At 34.9% G+C, this 16,056-nt stretch overlaps 2 protein-coding genes across 3 annotated transcripts; both read right to left on the reverse strand.

Annotated features, from left to right (window-relative positions):
* Positions 1 to 7,966: 7,966 nt before the first annotated feature.
* On the reverse strand, positions 7,967 to 11,342 carry LOC129360975 (cell surface glycoprotein CD200 receptor 2-like). Of its 2 annotated transcripts, none has more exons than XM_055031518.1 (6): positions 11,121 to 11,342; positions 10,410 to 10,478; positions 9,840 to 10,142; positions 9,253 to 9,523; positions 8,998 to 9,076; positions 7,967 to 8,909 (listed from the first exon to the last, which is right to left on the reverse strand). In XM_055031518.1, the coding sequence occupies exons 1-6, from the start codon at positions 11,320 to 11,322 to the stop codon at positions 8,649 to 8,651; spliced, it is 1,185 nt and encodes a 394-aa protein (XP_054887493.1). In that variant the 5' UTR covers positions 11,323 to 11,342; the 3' UTR covers positions 7,967 to 8,648. The 2 variants fall into 2 exon arrangements, with proteins under 2 accessions (XP_054887493.1, XP_054887494.1); XM_055031519.1 differs by having other exon boundaries at positions 8,789 to 8,909; positions 9,248 to 9,523.
* A 1,088-nt stretch (positions 11,343 to 12,430) lies between these two features.
* LOC129361209 (cell surface glycoprotein CD200 receptor 1-like) lies at positions 12,431 to 15,693 on the reverse strand. Its single transcript, XM_055031955.1, has 6 exons — positions 15,615 to 15,693; positions 14,106 to 14,411; positions 13,547 to 13,819; positions 13,348 to 13,432; positions 13,219 to 13,261; positions 12,431 to 13,043 (listed from the first exon to the last, which is right to left on the reverse strand). Exons 1-5 carry the CDS (start codon positions 15,691 to 15,693, stop codon positions 13,234 to 13,236), a joined length of 771 nt encoding a protein of 256 aa, XP_054887930.1. The 3' UTR covers positions 12,431 to 13,043; positions 13,219 to 13,233.
* Between the last annotated feature and the right edge of the window lie 363 nt (positions 15,694 to 16,056).

The raw sequence follows: 16,056 nt of genomic DNA on the forward strand, positions 1-16,056 counted from the left end.
TTTTTTCTCCCACACAAAATGACGTCTGAGAAGTAAAGACACCAGTTTCCTTTCTTGTCAGTCACATGATTGTGTTTTTTTCAAAGGAGATTGTCAAACATATGGAGGCAGGCAAAAGGGAGTCGAAGCTTTTTATTTTGTATTAAGGTTCCAAAAGCACTTACATGCTTTATTAAATTTTCTTTTTTTCTTTTTTTTTATCTGTAAAAGTAAGAAAGTCCTTGATAGGAACTAAACATAAAATAGATCAACAGAGTTCAGTGCAATGGATAATTACTTGCAAAACTAAATACATCCAAGTGGCAAAAATATGAGAATGTTGAAGATTATAAGATAAATCTGAATCACACCTGAGACAGGATGTTTTTGTTGACTTAGACAGCAATCTAATGTAACTGGAGCACATTATGGTTATTTAAAAAAAGGTAAATCACTTAAGGGTTTGACTTTTAAAGTCAAACACACATTTATGTCTGATGGTTTAATGACAGATGATAAGGAGCTTTGAAATATCGAGGTCAGTCCTAAAACTGTCTCTAAATATGTTCAACTTCACTAATTTAGACCAATACAACTGGTTTAATATTTAGATACTTAAAGATTGCCATTACCACAAGAATGGTGGTGGGGGTGTTATCTTAAAAAAAATAAAAATATGTGTCAAGAACAGTTGAAAGGACTCACCTTATCAACTTATGTAAACGAGAGCTAAGAACTGGTGTTTACTCCATAGAAGAAATTCAATTCACTCAAAATACAATGGACCTTGATGAATTTTATGGATATGAATATGAATTTATCAATAGAAATAATAAAAAAAGGAACTAAAACTTTCAGTTTAACTATTTTAACTTTTTTCTAGTTTTAAAATAGTGGTGGCTTGATTGATCTTCACTCAGTTAGCACAGATTATTTAATTTCACTAGCAAGTTGTGTGTGATGATGTCTCCTCACCCACCTGCGAACTTCAGCTCATCAGAAAGTAACGTTTTCTGGCCAAGAACAGTTTCCAGTTTTCTTAGAAGTCTGACCTTTTGATCTTTGAATCTTTTCCTAAATGCTATGACAAGAAATTAAGATAAACTGTATTCAGATTATCTGACAAGGGTAAAACAGAAAATGAAGTAACTACAATAGCATCTTCATTTATGTATCAAAGATTTGGTCCGTGACCTTTATCTGATTAGACATAAAAGATATTGGGTTCAAGTACATCTGGTTGTAAAAGGAGGGAATCTATATAGTGCTATTATAGTCATACTAATCACTCAAAGTGCTTTATGATGGCGCTACAGTCAACCAATCGCACTTACACATTTTGGGATAAGTGCCTTGCCAAGGGGTACAACACTATATAACACCAAGAAGCTAGAATCCAATCAACAACTTTTAGATTGAAAGACTCTGCCCAAGTAGACACAATCGCCTCATGATATAAATATATTAGTCGTTTCAGGTCTGGTGCTGTGAATGAATAGACAAACATTTTTCAGTATTTGATGGATCAGAGCTGATTGGCCGATTCCAAAATGGTGCTCCTCTAGTTATTGTCTTTTTGAAAATGATGATTGAAAGTCCTGACCTCATTCCAAGACAAAGCTTGCGGAAAGACCCGAGGGAGGAAACCCACAAACAACCCAAATTTCAGTCTGATCTGCATGTGGGGGGAAGGGCTGGAAGGTCTACGAATAAAGGAAGCCGAAACTTATCTCAGATAAACTCATAATAGGACACAAAATGCTGAAGGCAAATACTTTATGTTTCATGTCGCAAACATTATGGGTTGGATCATTTTTCTGGATAAACAAATGACCAAATGTCAAAAGTATTAATCAGAAATGTATTATGTTTGGGTTAATATAGACTTAATCCCATTCCATATTGTTGCAGATGGATATTGTCTTATTGAATTGATGAGGAAAAACTTATGCCAATTGATTAGTATTACAAAACTGAAAGTCTTAGAGAGATTCTTATGAATATGGATGGAAACATGGATGTTTTATATTGATTAAAACATCCTGACTTCCCATATCTTCTAAAGTGGGTTAAAGTTTGATACCTCCTGGCCCCAGCAGAGTTTGTATCCACTTTTTAAATCATAATGTCTATGCAACTAATGTGTTATATCCAGCAATTCAAAAACTTTATGATTCATTTGATAAAATAATGAACTACTCAAGGAACAAAAAATATTTTTTTCTCTGCAATCAGAAAGTATTTCAGTGGAGAAATAGTTTTTGCTGAGTAGGTGCAATGCTAAGCTGGTTGTGGTCTCATATCTGCTGGTGTCAGAACATTTTGCTGTTTAGGAGTCACACTGAGCTGCAAGCATGCAATGTTAATGTGGGTGCAGGCGTTGTAATGTCTCTGCATAGATCACAGATTAATAACTGTCAAAAACAGACGCGGTAGTCATTTTGTGTGTGAGCGGTTAGGGTCTGCAAGCAGCATGCGGACTTTGTGGTTCACGAATGCATTCAGCAATGTGGTGTTATGGTATTAGCTGTCCTATATGAGATGGAAATGGAACATGAATTAGGCTTTCCCTTTTCATCTCTGTTTGAAAGCTAAAACCCAGCATGAAAATTAGATGCACTTTTTTGCAAGAGTGGCTTGCTGTGCTAAAAAATGCACTGCTGTGAATCACTTAAGCAAACCTATTAGAGTTTTATGCTTTACAATCTTAACAGCAATGTGATGAAGTAGCAACTGTGGAAATATTGGCAAGGAGGACAGAAGTCGCTCTTTATAGAAGATCTAATATTAGACTGTTTGTTTTACACATGAGCATTTCAAATTCAGCTGACTGTGAGTTGTCATGCTTCACAAAAAGGGAACTAGCTCTTCCACAGTATTACAAAATCAAGCAAGTCACATCGCTTTAGTCAGCTGGGTTATCCAAACATCCAAACCTAAAAATGGGAGAAAACCATCTGAAAAGCTGATATATAAACTCTAAAACCATAAAAAATAAACATGTTCTCTTAGCTCTCATTGTATGCGCATATTTATGTGCTCCGTGGACCATTTCCCTTTGATAAGAGCAACTTCCTGTTGAAGCAAAAATCAAGCGTTTTTATATACCCAAAATAACCGCCTGCTCTAAAGAGCCAGAGTATCAAACAGCTACTAAATGAAACAACGTGTACACTTTTTACACTGTCTCTGTTTGTCGTTAAATTACTAAACATTAGTTGCAGTTATTTGCTGAATGTCAAAATAATAAGAGACAAAAGAATTTTTTTTTCAACTTTTAAAATTAAAGAGTTTGTAAATATTTTGTAAATATGACTACGGAGAAATGCTTGGTCATATCCTTCCAAGAACTTCTGCAGTAGTTTCGGCCCATTCCTTCAGAGAACTGATGAAAGTGTGTCATGTTTGTTTAGACTGTCTTTCACAACCATTTTCTACTCTGCTCTCAAATTTTTGAAATCGAGCTTTTCTATTGCCACTCCAAAACTTCTTCTTAATTCCACGGTGCATTAACATCAGCCCTGTTCGTCCACTTTAAGTTCTTCTGTCTAGAAAGTCCGGTTCGTTGGGTAGATGTGAATGCGCATCGAACTCCATCAAAAAGCCAACCCTGATCCGTCTAAAAATCCTCAACCTCGATTTGGTTCACTTGAACTCTGACGCAGTTTGAATGCAGTGTGACTACAAGAGAATTGGAGACAGCTCCAAAAGCAGGAAATTAACTATACTGCAGGGCATTCTGGTCAACATATTATTCTCTCCACTCTGTGGGTTAGCTTAGGTGTTGTGTAGGTTGCCTTGGCAAAGCTTGGTTTTTTACTGTAAATCTTTAAAGGAGCAGCATGTTCTAAACATAACTTTTTGTTTTGGCTTTACATCATTTTATAATGTTATTCCCTGATCATAAAAATACCTGCAGTGCTGTTTTTATTCTTTCATGCATTCTTGGGGTTGAGTTTCACATTTTACACCAAAACACTAATTTCTCAGAGACACAAAACTCTTCCCCTTGATGAAATGCCTTAATGTCTTGAGATTCCCATGGTTTTATTAAAGTATTATCTGTAGTATTTACAGTAGGAGTAGTAGAACGATGTCATATCACTGTGAAGTAATTAGCAAATCACCCGCACAACTGTAACAAAATCCAGAAGTTAGTTTATTCTTGATGAAATTGGACCAGATCAATGAGTTTCAGCTGATCTCGTGAACTGATACAGGCAGCTGACTGAACCAACTTAGCTTCACATAAAAACAAGGATATTGTCCTCAGGGACATTAAGGCTTCTCGAGAAATTATAGACAGTTAATATGTCTGAATATAGCCTTCAATCCCACTGAGATAAACACTTTCAGTTTAAGTTTAATTAAATTTCTAAAATCAGCTAAAACATGCAATTAAGTCTGATTAGCTGTAAACCGGTAGTACTATGACCTATTTTACTTCGAACCAGTTTACTGTGATGTGACTTCTTCTTACTATAGGTAAAATACTAATAACTTCACATAATCCTTGCATCAAAATATTCAGAACTAATGCCTTAAAATGAATTGTTTTTGCTGTCTCACATCTTATAGATTAACCTTTAATCAGAAGCTTACAAAGCCAAGATATCATATTCTGGCTTTCTCTTTGTTTAAAGGCATAATACTCATAGTATAAGTATACATTTAAACAGAAAATTTAAAATTATCTAAATAATTCCTTCACTAATTTTTTAAAAGATGCATTTTAGGAATTGATATCAACATTGAGTTTGTAAAGGATAAATCACTAGTCGTAATTCAGATCAACATGACGATTTTTAGGTTTGTTATCTATTATTAAATGTCAGATTACTTTAAAAAGTGACATTTTCTTAGTCATAAATATACATTCCTTATAAAAACTGCAGTAAAAGAAAATATATATCATGTTACTTTGGTACATCGGTATATTTGAGTCTTTTCTAGAGAAGCATCATTAAATACTCAGAAAAAACTACAGAGCATATTCACCTGCAGTGATTAACTCTCAAAATTATTCTGCCTCGCTAAACCACACAATGATAAAATTCAGCTCAGTTTATTTAAATAATAATTATTTGCTGTACATGTCATCTCAAGGCACTTTGCACAACAGAAAAACTGCAACTCAATCCAGTTAATTATTCCTAGCTGATACTTATTATTAAACAGTGCAGACAAGTTCACTTTATTATTCAAATTAGTTAAAAGATTTTCAGTATCAGGAAACTGAGCAGCATGCTTCACGTCTTTGACTTTGCAGCAGTCCCTCATGCTGAGCGTGCATGTCAATCAGTTTCTCTGCATTTTTAGATGGTATCGTTTTAATCAAATATTTTTAACCTCCTTTGGCAGATAATCGAAGGAACAACTACAGATTTGGGTTCAGTTATTTACTTCCTCTAAACATCTTTGTAACAATATTACAAAGTTTAGAACTTGTTAGTTTATATTTCTGCTTCTTAAAAAAAAGTTGTGTTTTTAGGAATTGAAAACAATCTATGAACTTTGTCTCTGGGATTTTATGCCGAATAAATATCTACCTAAGGCTTTAGGTAGATAAAGCCTTAGGTAGATATACACCTGTATTAACAGGTGTATTACAAGGAAATATTACATCCTCCATTATAATTCTTTTAAATAAAGAGTTTAACAGTTCAAAACTGACCACATCCGATGGATACTTGCGTTGAATAAAAGTTTTTAATTACCTGACAGTAGAAGAAAAGTGCAATAGAACAGAGGGTTCTGGTGAATACTGTTGGTATTACAAGTTTCTTCTGTTTTGGTTTAATGTCATTGAATTTGTCACTGCATTTCAAAACAAAGATAACCTGAGTAAATATAATAATGCAGAAAACATTGGTCAGAGCCATTCTTCACAAGTGCTGAAAACATTTATCAATGGTAAACCTTCGCAGGAGTTTACCATTCTGTTGTTGAAAACAATTAAGCTTTGATTGCTTTTCTAATTTGCTGTTGTAGACCTACAAATGTTTGTTTGTGGCATATAATGTGAATTAAATATATAACTTGAGAATTTCTTTCTTTCTAATCACTCCCTCCTTTCAGAAATCTAATGTTCAAAAGCCACGTCAAAAGCCACGTCAAAAGCCTGACATGGCTGGTTAGTATTAAAATTAATTTCCACACTTGCAAGTCTACTAAAGTTGCTCAGAGAGGTGCTGACTGCATTTAAGATATTGACTTTTCATAGACCCTGAGTAATTTTGTCAAGGGTGACAAAATATGACAGCAAGCTGATTTTATAGTCTACAGATGACAAAGCCTGGCTGTGAAACACATACATGCAGCCAACAAACCAAACTGTTGACACTTAGTCAAAATGTCACCATCAGAAGTTTCCATAGCAGACTTTATTGACAAGCTGCCTTTTACTTACTTACCTTTTACATGAGACAAAACACAACCGAAGTAAACCTCTGTCACTCACTTTTCTCAACAGACTTCTACTTTTATCGGTATGAATACCAAAGACAGGAGGAGACAGAAACTGTTGTCGCTCTACAGATCAGACATCTGAGGGTTTCTGGCTTTTAAAATTTTCCAGCCCATAACTTTACGGTAACTACCGTGGGCAATTCAGATACAGTACAGGTTATCAGGTTTACAATGAGGTTAACAGGAGTATACTGTTGTGGGGGACTTGATTTGTTTTTCACACTATGTCCTGTCCGCCCTACCTTTTTCTGTCCAGGATGAAACAGAAGTGTTTGCCACATTTCTTTGCAAGAAGAGGTGGGAGGAGAATAGAAACAGCTGGTTTGATTACAAACGAAATCTAAAAGTGAATATTCTGCTGGACAGCAACAACAAAAAGGAGAAAAATGTAAAAATATAAAAGACACAGAAAGTCCGATAACTAAAACAAGACTACAACATTTGTACATCAAACACTAATACGTGATGCTGTTATTGATGGACACATTCATGATGTTTATGAATTGAGGTGTGAAAGACGAATGCTGGCATCCAGCTGTCTGGTTACACAGATTTTCTTGGTCTTACTTCTAAAGTTTTAAACTCATTGCTGTTACTGAATATATTTGTCACTGAATTGAAGAGGCTGTGGATAAATGCACATAAATACACTCTTACTTTGACTAAGTCAAACTCAGGACAATTTTTTTCTCTTTTCCATCCATTTAATTTCTGTCTCCAGTGATGAATAATTTTCTGTCAGTGTTCAATATACTAGAAAGTTTTGGAAAGATAGGAGAAAAAAAAATCATGATTTTTAAGAAATTGCTGAAATGTAGCACTTTGATTGGACCTTTTAAAAGCCGTCCCAGATTTTGTTCTGTTCACGATTCTTTGTTAAATGAGTCAGTGATTGTCCTGGATGGTTTTAATTCAAAATTACTCACACTACCAATCTGTTGTGAATGGAAAGATTTTACCAAAAAACAAAGTAGAAAAGACCCTGCAACACTTTAAACTTGTGGCCTTGTATTATCTAAATTACTTATTTTTGCTTTAATATGCATATCAGTCCTCTTTATGAACAGATTTCCAAACATAGATAAAATAAATGTTTTCTAAAAATCCAGTTAGAAAATCATTAGATGGGTGACAGTAAAACTATTGTCCAATCATTATTAGATGCAATTTCTTTCTTTCATTAGATTATCAGCTGATTCCAATAATAACGCAGTCATGTGACAAATTGTTTCAGATAAAACAAGTAAAATGCAGCACATTTATCAACAATCTATAGGATAATAATTTGATGCCATAAAAAAAACTGTGTAAAACTGAAAGCCGTCTATTCAAGACTTGATGAACTCAAATCCCTGCAGCTATACTGCCCCCTTTTGATCATTTTCATTTAACACATCCTTTTGGTTAACTGATTAAAGATAATATTTTTTTCCCTAGATATTTGACATTTTTGCACAATAACGTTGTAAAAAGGTTAAAATCATTTGTTTTAAAACAATAAGCTTTAATTATTGACCATATCACAGAATAATGAAATTGCCAGAGAGAAATTAGCTTAAAAATGATTGAAAAAACAAACTGAACATCTCTATGCTCTGATTAGATGCTTTAACATAATATAAAAGCTAAAAATTAACTTTTAGTAGAAGGTCTAAACCTACACGTAGACCTTCTACTAGCAAATAAACAAAACAAACAAACAAAAGCTTATATAAATTTGTGTCTGATGGATCTTCCTGGCTGGAACAGGAAGAGAAACTATTTATTTAATTACTGACTGTTTCAAGGCTAAAAACTTATAAACTACAGATGAAGTATCATTACCAAACTGATAATGAGGGTTATTCATTGTTTGTGTGACACATTTTAGTCATTGCTTAATATACCAATTCACTAATGAGGCTACGAAAGAAACTAAATATGTTGCACTGGAATGTAAACAGAAAATATCATCACAGATATTGACACAGCAAAGATTTAATAACATGCATCTGAAGTGCAATGGCTGTCATTGACACAAAGAAGAGCAGGAGGTTATCCATCAAATAAATCATTTTTAAGAATTAATGAAGAAAACAGGTGAAGAAGCTGAGCCTGTACTTAAGTCAAAGATTTGCTTGATGGGCAGGTTTAGTGTGACACGACTGCTATGAATGAGAACCTGTGTTTTTGATACAGGTTCTCATGCCAGCATTAGTCTTTCACACCAGGCACACGGCCACCAGGTTGGCTAATTCTGTCACCATGAACATCCATCGCGCTCCACTGATTGTGTTTTCTGTTCCACAAATCCTCTTCATATCCAATATTATCCAACGTAAATCAAAACAATGCAGCGAACTCTGTTTGCTCCTTCTGAGCAACAAATTTACACAGTTATTAACACCTTCTGGCACAAAAAAAATGGCTGCCATGACATGGTTCCTGGTGATGAATTGATTTAGAATCACTGCTGACATCTCCTGCCAAAAAGTTGCAAAAATTGAAGAAAATGTCAACAAAAATATTTAACTGAATGTGCAGTGCAGAATTTAAGTAGAGAAAACTCACCGTTTTCTTAAAACAAAAATCAGTAATCCTAAAATGATTACAATGAAAACCACAGCAACACGTATCCACAGCATTGACACTGTTGACAAAGAATGAACGTTTTTTAACAATATTTTCATACCTGTCACCACTGCATAACAATTTACGAATTTACTATCATAAATAAAAATTGTCCATCGATCACTTAACACTTGTATCAAAAGAAAACTTTATGTTATCATTCAGTGCATCAAAACTAAACTGAACTGACCTGACCTCTGACCTCCGAATCTGGGTGTGAAAGTTTTCTCCCGCGCCCAAAACTGGTGGCGGACAATGCAGGTCAGGTTTTCTGGGTCAATGTCTTCAGGGACCTCCAGCTGACTCTCTACTGTTACAACTCCATCTGGGTCATTCTGCTGTTTCATGGAGTAATTTCCTGTGAGACTCCAGCTGATGCTGGCAGCAGGAATCCCTCTTTCAGCTCTGCACACGGCCACCAACTTGTTTCCCCTTCGCTCTAACCAGGCAGATACAGCAGGAGGAGCTGAACCAAAAACCACAAGAGCACGTCAATATTGTGCCTCTACAACATATGAAAAGGTTAACCATAATACAAAAATACAAATGTACTGTATTTTAATAATTAAGAATACAATCAAAAGTAAATGGTTAAATGATTATGTTATCCAAAGCGACAGTAACACTGTGTTTGAAAATACTATATGGCGTATTTGAGACCTTGAGATACTAGCAAAAACTGTGTATGATGAGATAGTTATGACATTGACATAGTGATAATATTTGTATGAAGTCCTACACATATTCAAAACACACCTTTAAAAAGTTAATTAAGCTCTTACCTATGACACCCACTGAAATATTATAATTTTCATTTCCTCCTGTGTAAGCTGCTTCACACCTGTAAGTTCCAACATCATTGACTGAAAAGTTTGGGATGTGCAGGAATAACAGACCCGTTGAGTTTTGTATCGATTTGCCATCATTGCAGGGGTCACCGTCATGACCCTCATGGCTAAAGGAGATCTTGCAGGCTTTGTGTTTCAGTTCAATTTCCCATATAATAAATATCGCCTTAGTCTGAGTCGTGTTGCTGCAGATGAGTCTTGAATCGCTCCCAAGATTGAAGACTTCCTTTCTGTTAACTGCAAAAAATAATAACTCAGATTAGTTTTATTGATTGGGATTTTTTTCTTTTTCTGTTCATTTTTTTGACTATCAGTACAGAAAACAAAACTTTTACAAATTTACTCATGTGAAAATGTTAGATTTCTTTGAAAAAACGATTCTTAGCATAACATAAACACTTAGCATTACCAAAACATATGTTTTCACATTTGTCAGTTGCTCTTTTCCTGAAATATTTTACTGTTTGCAGATGAGCAGAGAAAATCAGAAAAATATAAATTTACCATAACGTTTTACAGGTGAAGTTGTTGTGTTCACAATGATATTTGAGGTAGTTGGAGTTTCAGTAGTTCCTGAGAGAGACAGAGATGCATGTTATTGAAATAACAATAGATAAATAGAATTCATATTTCTTGAATTTCTTTCACTTTTTGTGAAGCATTTTCCCCAAGTTTAAAAAATCTCACAAAGAATTGTTCAGTTCGTCATCTGAAAATGCAAACAGCACGACACAACCGCAGCACAATTACAAATAAGCACAGGAATGTTGTCTGCCGAAACCGACAGAGTTAGCAAGGAGAACATTAAACAGCGAAACAGCCAATAATCATATCATAACTCTGGATGAGATGCAAAGATCCACAACTCAGGTTGGAGAATTTTTCAGTCAGACAACTATTTGTCCTGGACTCCATAAATCTGGCAATACAATCAAATATCAAGAAGAAAACAATTATTCCAAAAAAATCTAAGTAGTTAAGCTCATGAAATTTCTTTAAAATTACATAAGAATATGATAAAAAACCATTTTTGTAGTTGCTGGCATTCCTACTCCACTGAGCTACATCCTTTTAACGTAACATGTCTCTAAGCATGTTTTTGACAGACTGTGTTGGTAGAAAGTATATGGGATGTAGACTACAAGTACAATTTGTTAAGCACTGAATTTCCCCAAGAAACTAAATAATCGCGTAAGTTAAAAATAGATTTCAAACCTTGAGTTAGAAACCATTCCTCAGACAATAAAAATATCACAACATAAATCCACAATTTGTGCATCTTCTTCTTGTCTTTGGGTTCCTTTGTGGGATTGTTGCGATAGTGGTTCCTACACGTCAAGTGAAGCCTTTTAACTACCGCATGCACTTCCTGTGTTGTCACGTCGCTCATCGTACACCTACACAGGATGAATCTCATGTCTAGAAACAGCAGTTTTATTTCCAGCTTGTTGCATTAGTATCTTCTTTTACAATAGTGTGAAACCTGACAGTAAAATAACATAAGCAAGCTTGAAGACTCTAAAGTTAATATAGGGCCTTGGACAGTGGTCTGTTTTACAGCTACAGCCTTAGATCAACTCAGTCCTCCTGGACTGTCAGCAGCAGAAACAGCAACTTTATACCTGTTGGGGAAAATATACTACATTTGGTTTGCATTGTCCCCACATGATGGGAATGATATAGTATGGTCCATTTAGATTCTTGATTAATATGGGTTGTTGCTATGTTGTTATACGGTGTTTTAAGATCTTGTTCAATGTGCCCATTTTTAACTATGGAGAGCCAAAGCTCTCTGCACAGCCCTGAGTCTAAAGGTGACAACCAAAAAGTCCCTTGCAGTGAAAGTTTATTTACAGCATTCCAAGCAACCTTATTCATGACATGTCAGTTTATTACCTGCATAAGAAGTCAAAGCATCCCCATTAAAAGTTCCAAGGAATAAAGACATTGCTTAACAATTGTTTTTTTTTTTTTTTTTGTCAAACTTAATTGGCGATTTGCAGTTTCCATAAATCATTTCTCAGTGTAATAAGCCATTAGCGATCATAGAGTTAACTGATAAAAGGAACGGAGTGGTTACATTCTCCACGTTTTTTTGCAGACTTTGTGGTGAGTACATGTTGCAATGAGACATCTGTGCACTTCCCCTGAGAAGAGAAAATAGGTCATACACTTTCAAGTGAAAAATTAACCACAAGACTTATTCAACAACTATGTATCATTTTTTCTGACAAAACAAGGAATAAATTACCAAAATGCAAAGTGCTATGTTTGGGGAAAACCCAACACAGCACATCAACACAAGTCATTCTTAGCAGCTTTCAAGACAGTTGGCAAATATTTACATGATTATGTTAAAAACCCTACAAAATTGTTGTGAAAAATAAATTTCTCTGTAATCTTATTCAGCAAATCTGTCTGAATTCCTTATGTGGTATGATAACAAGGAACTTGGAAAACAAAACAAAAATCCCAAGAATCAAGATAAAAGTTCAAAAGACTTTAATGAAGAAAATGTGCAGTAAAGCGCTCAAAGAACAAATCCCTCTGCTCAGTAGAGCCACAGATGTGCTTTAAAGAAGTAGACTAAAATCAAACAGCTCAGAATGCTTTCAGTCAGCAAGTGAAGTAATAAAAAAAGTAAAAGTTCTACAGGAAATTGTGTCATTTCTTCATCACCCTTTATCAGATAATTGATTAGTGTCAGCTAACCCCAGACCTTATAGATGTTGGTTAATAAGTGTTTGAAAAATGTTATAGAACTATGTATTTTGCAGACGATTGGTCGTATTGCTCACAGAGTTCTTGTTTCAGCTGATGCAGGTGAATTCTAAAAACCTGGTCTCTGATTTGCAACATTCCTTCTCTTTAATGTTGCCCAATATCATATTTTTATTCTCACTTTATGAATCTCACTATGTCATCACTGCTCTGTTCTTTGGTGGTACAAATTTTGGATGCGTGGGAAATTAAGTGGAAGATACACACAAGTGGGAAAAAAATTACTTTACGAAAAATAAGTAGTGCTTGGGGCCAGTGAAGATTGACTTGCCATCTGATGATTGTTCCAAGTTTTGTAATAAAACACTAATGATGATCATCAGTCTTTCTCCCATTTTGGTTGTTGTCCAGGTCCAACTGACAAAAAAACGAAAGTAAAAAACACAAAGACAAAAAAAAAAAAAAAAAGAAAATATTATTCCAAAGGTTCTGGCAGAATTGGACAACATACATTTCTGCTTGTTTTGTGAGGTAATTCCCTAAATTAACTCAAATTAACTTTCATGTCTTGTAAAAGCAGAAAACAGCCTACCGCTGGTATTTTGGGTTATGAAGTGTCATGTGGAGAACAGCGGCTGGTCGAGAAAAAAAGAGACCATAAATGTGATCACATTTTATTTTAGATACTGGGTAAGGAAAGAAAATTTAATAAATCGCTCACCATTTCTTTAGTGCTAAAAGAAAGACTCCTGCTAAAGTTGAAATGATCACCAAAGTGACACGTATCCACAATAGAGATGAATTTGCTGTAGGAGATACAAAGAATAATTAACACTGACTATGTTACTAACAATGAAAGTTCTAACTAAGAAATACAGAAATGTAAGTAAACAGTTCACTTCAGTCTGCAAAACTCTGACCTTCTCTGAGTTTCGGCACCAGAATCTTTTCCTGATCCCAGAAACGGTGCTGGACAATGCAGGTCAGTTCTTCTGGACCGGTGTCTTCCTGGAGCTCCAGATGACTCTCTACTGTTACAAATCCATCTGGGTCCAAATGAGTTTTCACTGCAGGCTCTGAGCTGCCTCCATAACTCCACCTTAAGTTGGCAACTGGTGTTCCTCTTTCAGCTCTGCACAGCGCCACCAGTTTGTTGCCCTTCTGCTCCAACCAGGCAGATAAAACAGGAGGAACTGAATCAAGGAAGGCAAAAACATAATTAAGTAAAACCTAATGCATCAATTTAAGAAAACTTTCAACCTAACTATGCCAAATTTTTGGACTGTTCTTTCTGAGGATTGGTCAATTATGCAAACTGTAGAGTCACATAAAAGTTCATTCTTTTTATTATGGAAGGTAAAAAGTCAACATTGTGTATCTACATGTTTTTGTCTGTTAAAGTTCCTCAAGGTTCTTATCTTGGAAATTGATTTAACTAAAAAGGCAATTCAAAATCACTTCTCACACTAAATGACCTACCTGTCACAGCCACTTTAATGTTATAGTTTTCATTTCCTCCATTGTAAACCGACTCACACTTGTAGAGTCCAGCATCATCAGCTGAAAGGTTTGGGACGTGCAGATACAACTGACCGGTGGAAGTCTTTTGGAGAGATTTTCCATCTTTGCAAGAGTCAACACTTTCGTCGTCATTTACAAAGGAGATCTTGCAGTTTTTGTTTTTCAAGTGTATCTCCCAGATTATAAATACGATGTCAGCCCTGGTCTTGTTAGTGCAGCTCAGGTTAATGTTGGTCCCAAGATTGAAAGCAACATCTCTGTTAACTGAGAAAACAATTTTGGTGATTAAATGGTTAATTGCTTAATATTACTGTTTAAAATCATTTATGAAACATATGTTACTCATGCATGAACAAACACACAAATCATCTTTGTGTTCTTTTAACACAAAGAGAAGTCATGAATGCTCTGGAGAGAGCCATCAAGCTATCCACAGAAAGGATCCCATCATTGCTGGATAAAAGACATGGATAGGTCATGACCAGCATTTCTTTGCCACATGTCTGAACGTTGTGTTATTATAAAAATTTGATATAAAAGTCACAATTCCTAGTTTTTCTCTACCACATTTTCCATTGTTAAGAGATTTTTCTAAGCTTACCTTCTTGCAGTCACCTCCTAACCTCACTATATATATGTATATATGGAAATATATACATATATGTTTGTGGCGTGTGTATATATCCATGTGTATTTCTTTATAACCACAGTGTGATCTTCTATGGGCTGTTTCCAGCATGAACTACGTCTGACAATCTCAAACTACCTTCTTAAACTTTGTCATGCGTTTATGGTTTTCCAGTTGCCTCCACAGTCACAAGATTTCAGTACAAGAAGATTCTTGACACAACAGCTCCATTTCTATTTAAATAAACATTTATTAATTGATAACATTCCTAATGTTGAATAAAAGTGCAATTCATTCTCTCAACCTGGAAAAGTAATGTGAAAAATGAGATACAAAGAAGGCTGGACTGCGTTGTTGATTTTTTAAAAGAAATATAATAGCAGACTTTTTTTTATGGAAGGTAAAAAGCCCTTCCAAAAGAATTTTGAAATGATTAATTTCTATAACTATGTCAAAATTAAATACAAGTGCATCTAAAGGATTCTGAGTGATACTAAAATGTTTCATATCTATAAGTCAAGTTATTAATTGGAACATGGCATTTCTATTTATAACAAACAGACTGATATTTTCAAGCCTTTGTTTCTCTTAAGTCGAGTTTCTGTTCATGCTGCACTAATGAAAGCACAACATAAATAATTAGAAAATTACATCAGACCGTTAAAAACAACATTCTTACCATGAAGTGGGTTTTTACAAAAAGAATGTTAAACCCCTAAAATTAAAGGCTATTTTCTACATGTGCTTTTAAACACACCAGCTTCATCGGAGCGTAAATTCTGAAGCGTAAAGAACATGAAGCATTTCAGTTACAAGTTTAAGGTGTCAATAATCCAAACCTGCATCTTGAGACCATGCTTCAAACACGGAGATGACCACAGTATAAATCCATGTCCTGCACGACCTCTTTGTTCGCATTTTTGTGTACCTTTGTCTTAGGTATGCTTGCCAAACCTCAAAACCTTCGAGATAGTCTGTAAATGGCCACATAAGACCAAGCTGTTTGTATTTCCTGAGCTTTGAAGCCAGCAGGTACACTCCCACACAGAATGACGTGTCACATTTGAAGATGTGATCTACCAAATATGCAAGAACACATTAGTCTAGTCTAGCCCATGTTTTAAAGTGTTTTCTTAAATTACTAACATAATTGTTTTTTAAATAATTGTTTTTATATAAAAAATTGCAAACCTTTGTAATAAGATTTTGAGTCAGAAAGGCCCAGTTTATTATTGTAAAGGTTGCCAAAATCTATAAATGTAGATGAGGAAGAAGTGAGTT

This window comes from Poeciliopsis prolifica, unplaced genomic scaffold, assembly GCF_027474105.1.
Source record: "Poeciliopsis prolifica strain line A6 unplaced genomic scaffold, Auburn_PproV2 SCAFFOLD007, whole genome shotgun sequence".
NCBI classification, from domain to species: Eukaryota; Metazoa; Chordata; class Actinopteri; order Cyprinodontiformes; family Poeciliidae; genus Poeciliopsis; species Poeciliopsis prolifica.

Coding starts and splice junctions, on each gene's coding strand:
- LOC129360975 (XM_055031518.1), bottom strand. CDS start 11,322: ATGAGATTCATCCTGTGTAGGTGTACGATGAGCGACGTGACAACACAG. Junction 10,479..11,120: donor GGAATGGTTTCTAACTCAAG/GTTTGAAATCTA, acceptor TGTCTCTCTCAG/GAACTACTGAAACTCCAACT. Junction 10,143..10,409: donor TTCACCTGTAAAACGTTATG/GTAAATTTATAT, acceptor TATTTTTTGCAG/TTAACAGAAAGGAAGTCTTC.
- LOC129361209 (XM_055031955.1), bottom strand. CDS start 15,693: ATGCGAACAAAGAGGTCGTGCAGGACATGGATTTATACTGTGGTCATC. Junction 13,433..13,546: donor GGTGCCGAAACTCAGAGAAG/GTCAGAGTTTTG, acceptor TATCTCCTACAG/CAAATTCATCTCTATTGTGG. Junction 13,262..13,347: donor CTTTTAGCACTAAAGAAATG/GTGAGCGATTTA, acceptor TTTCTCGACCAG/CCGCTGTTCTCCACATGACA.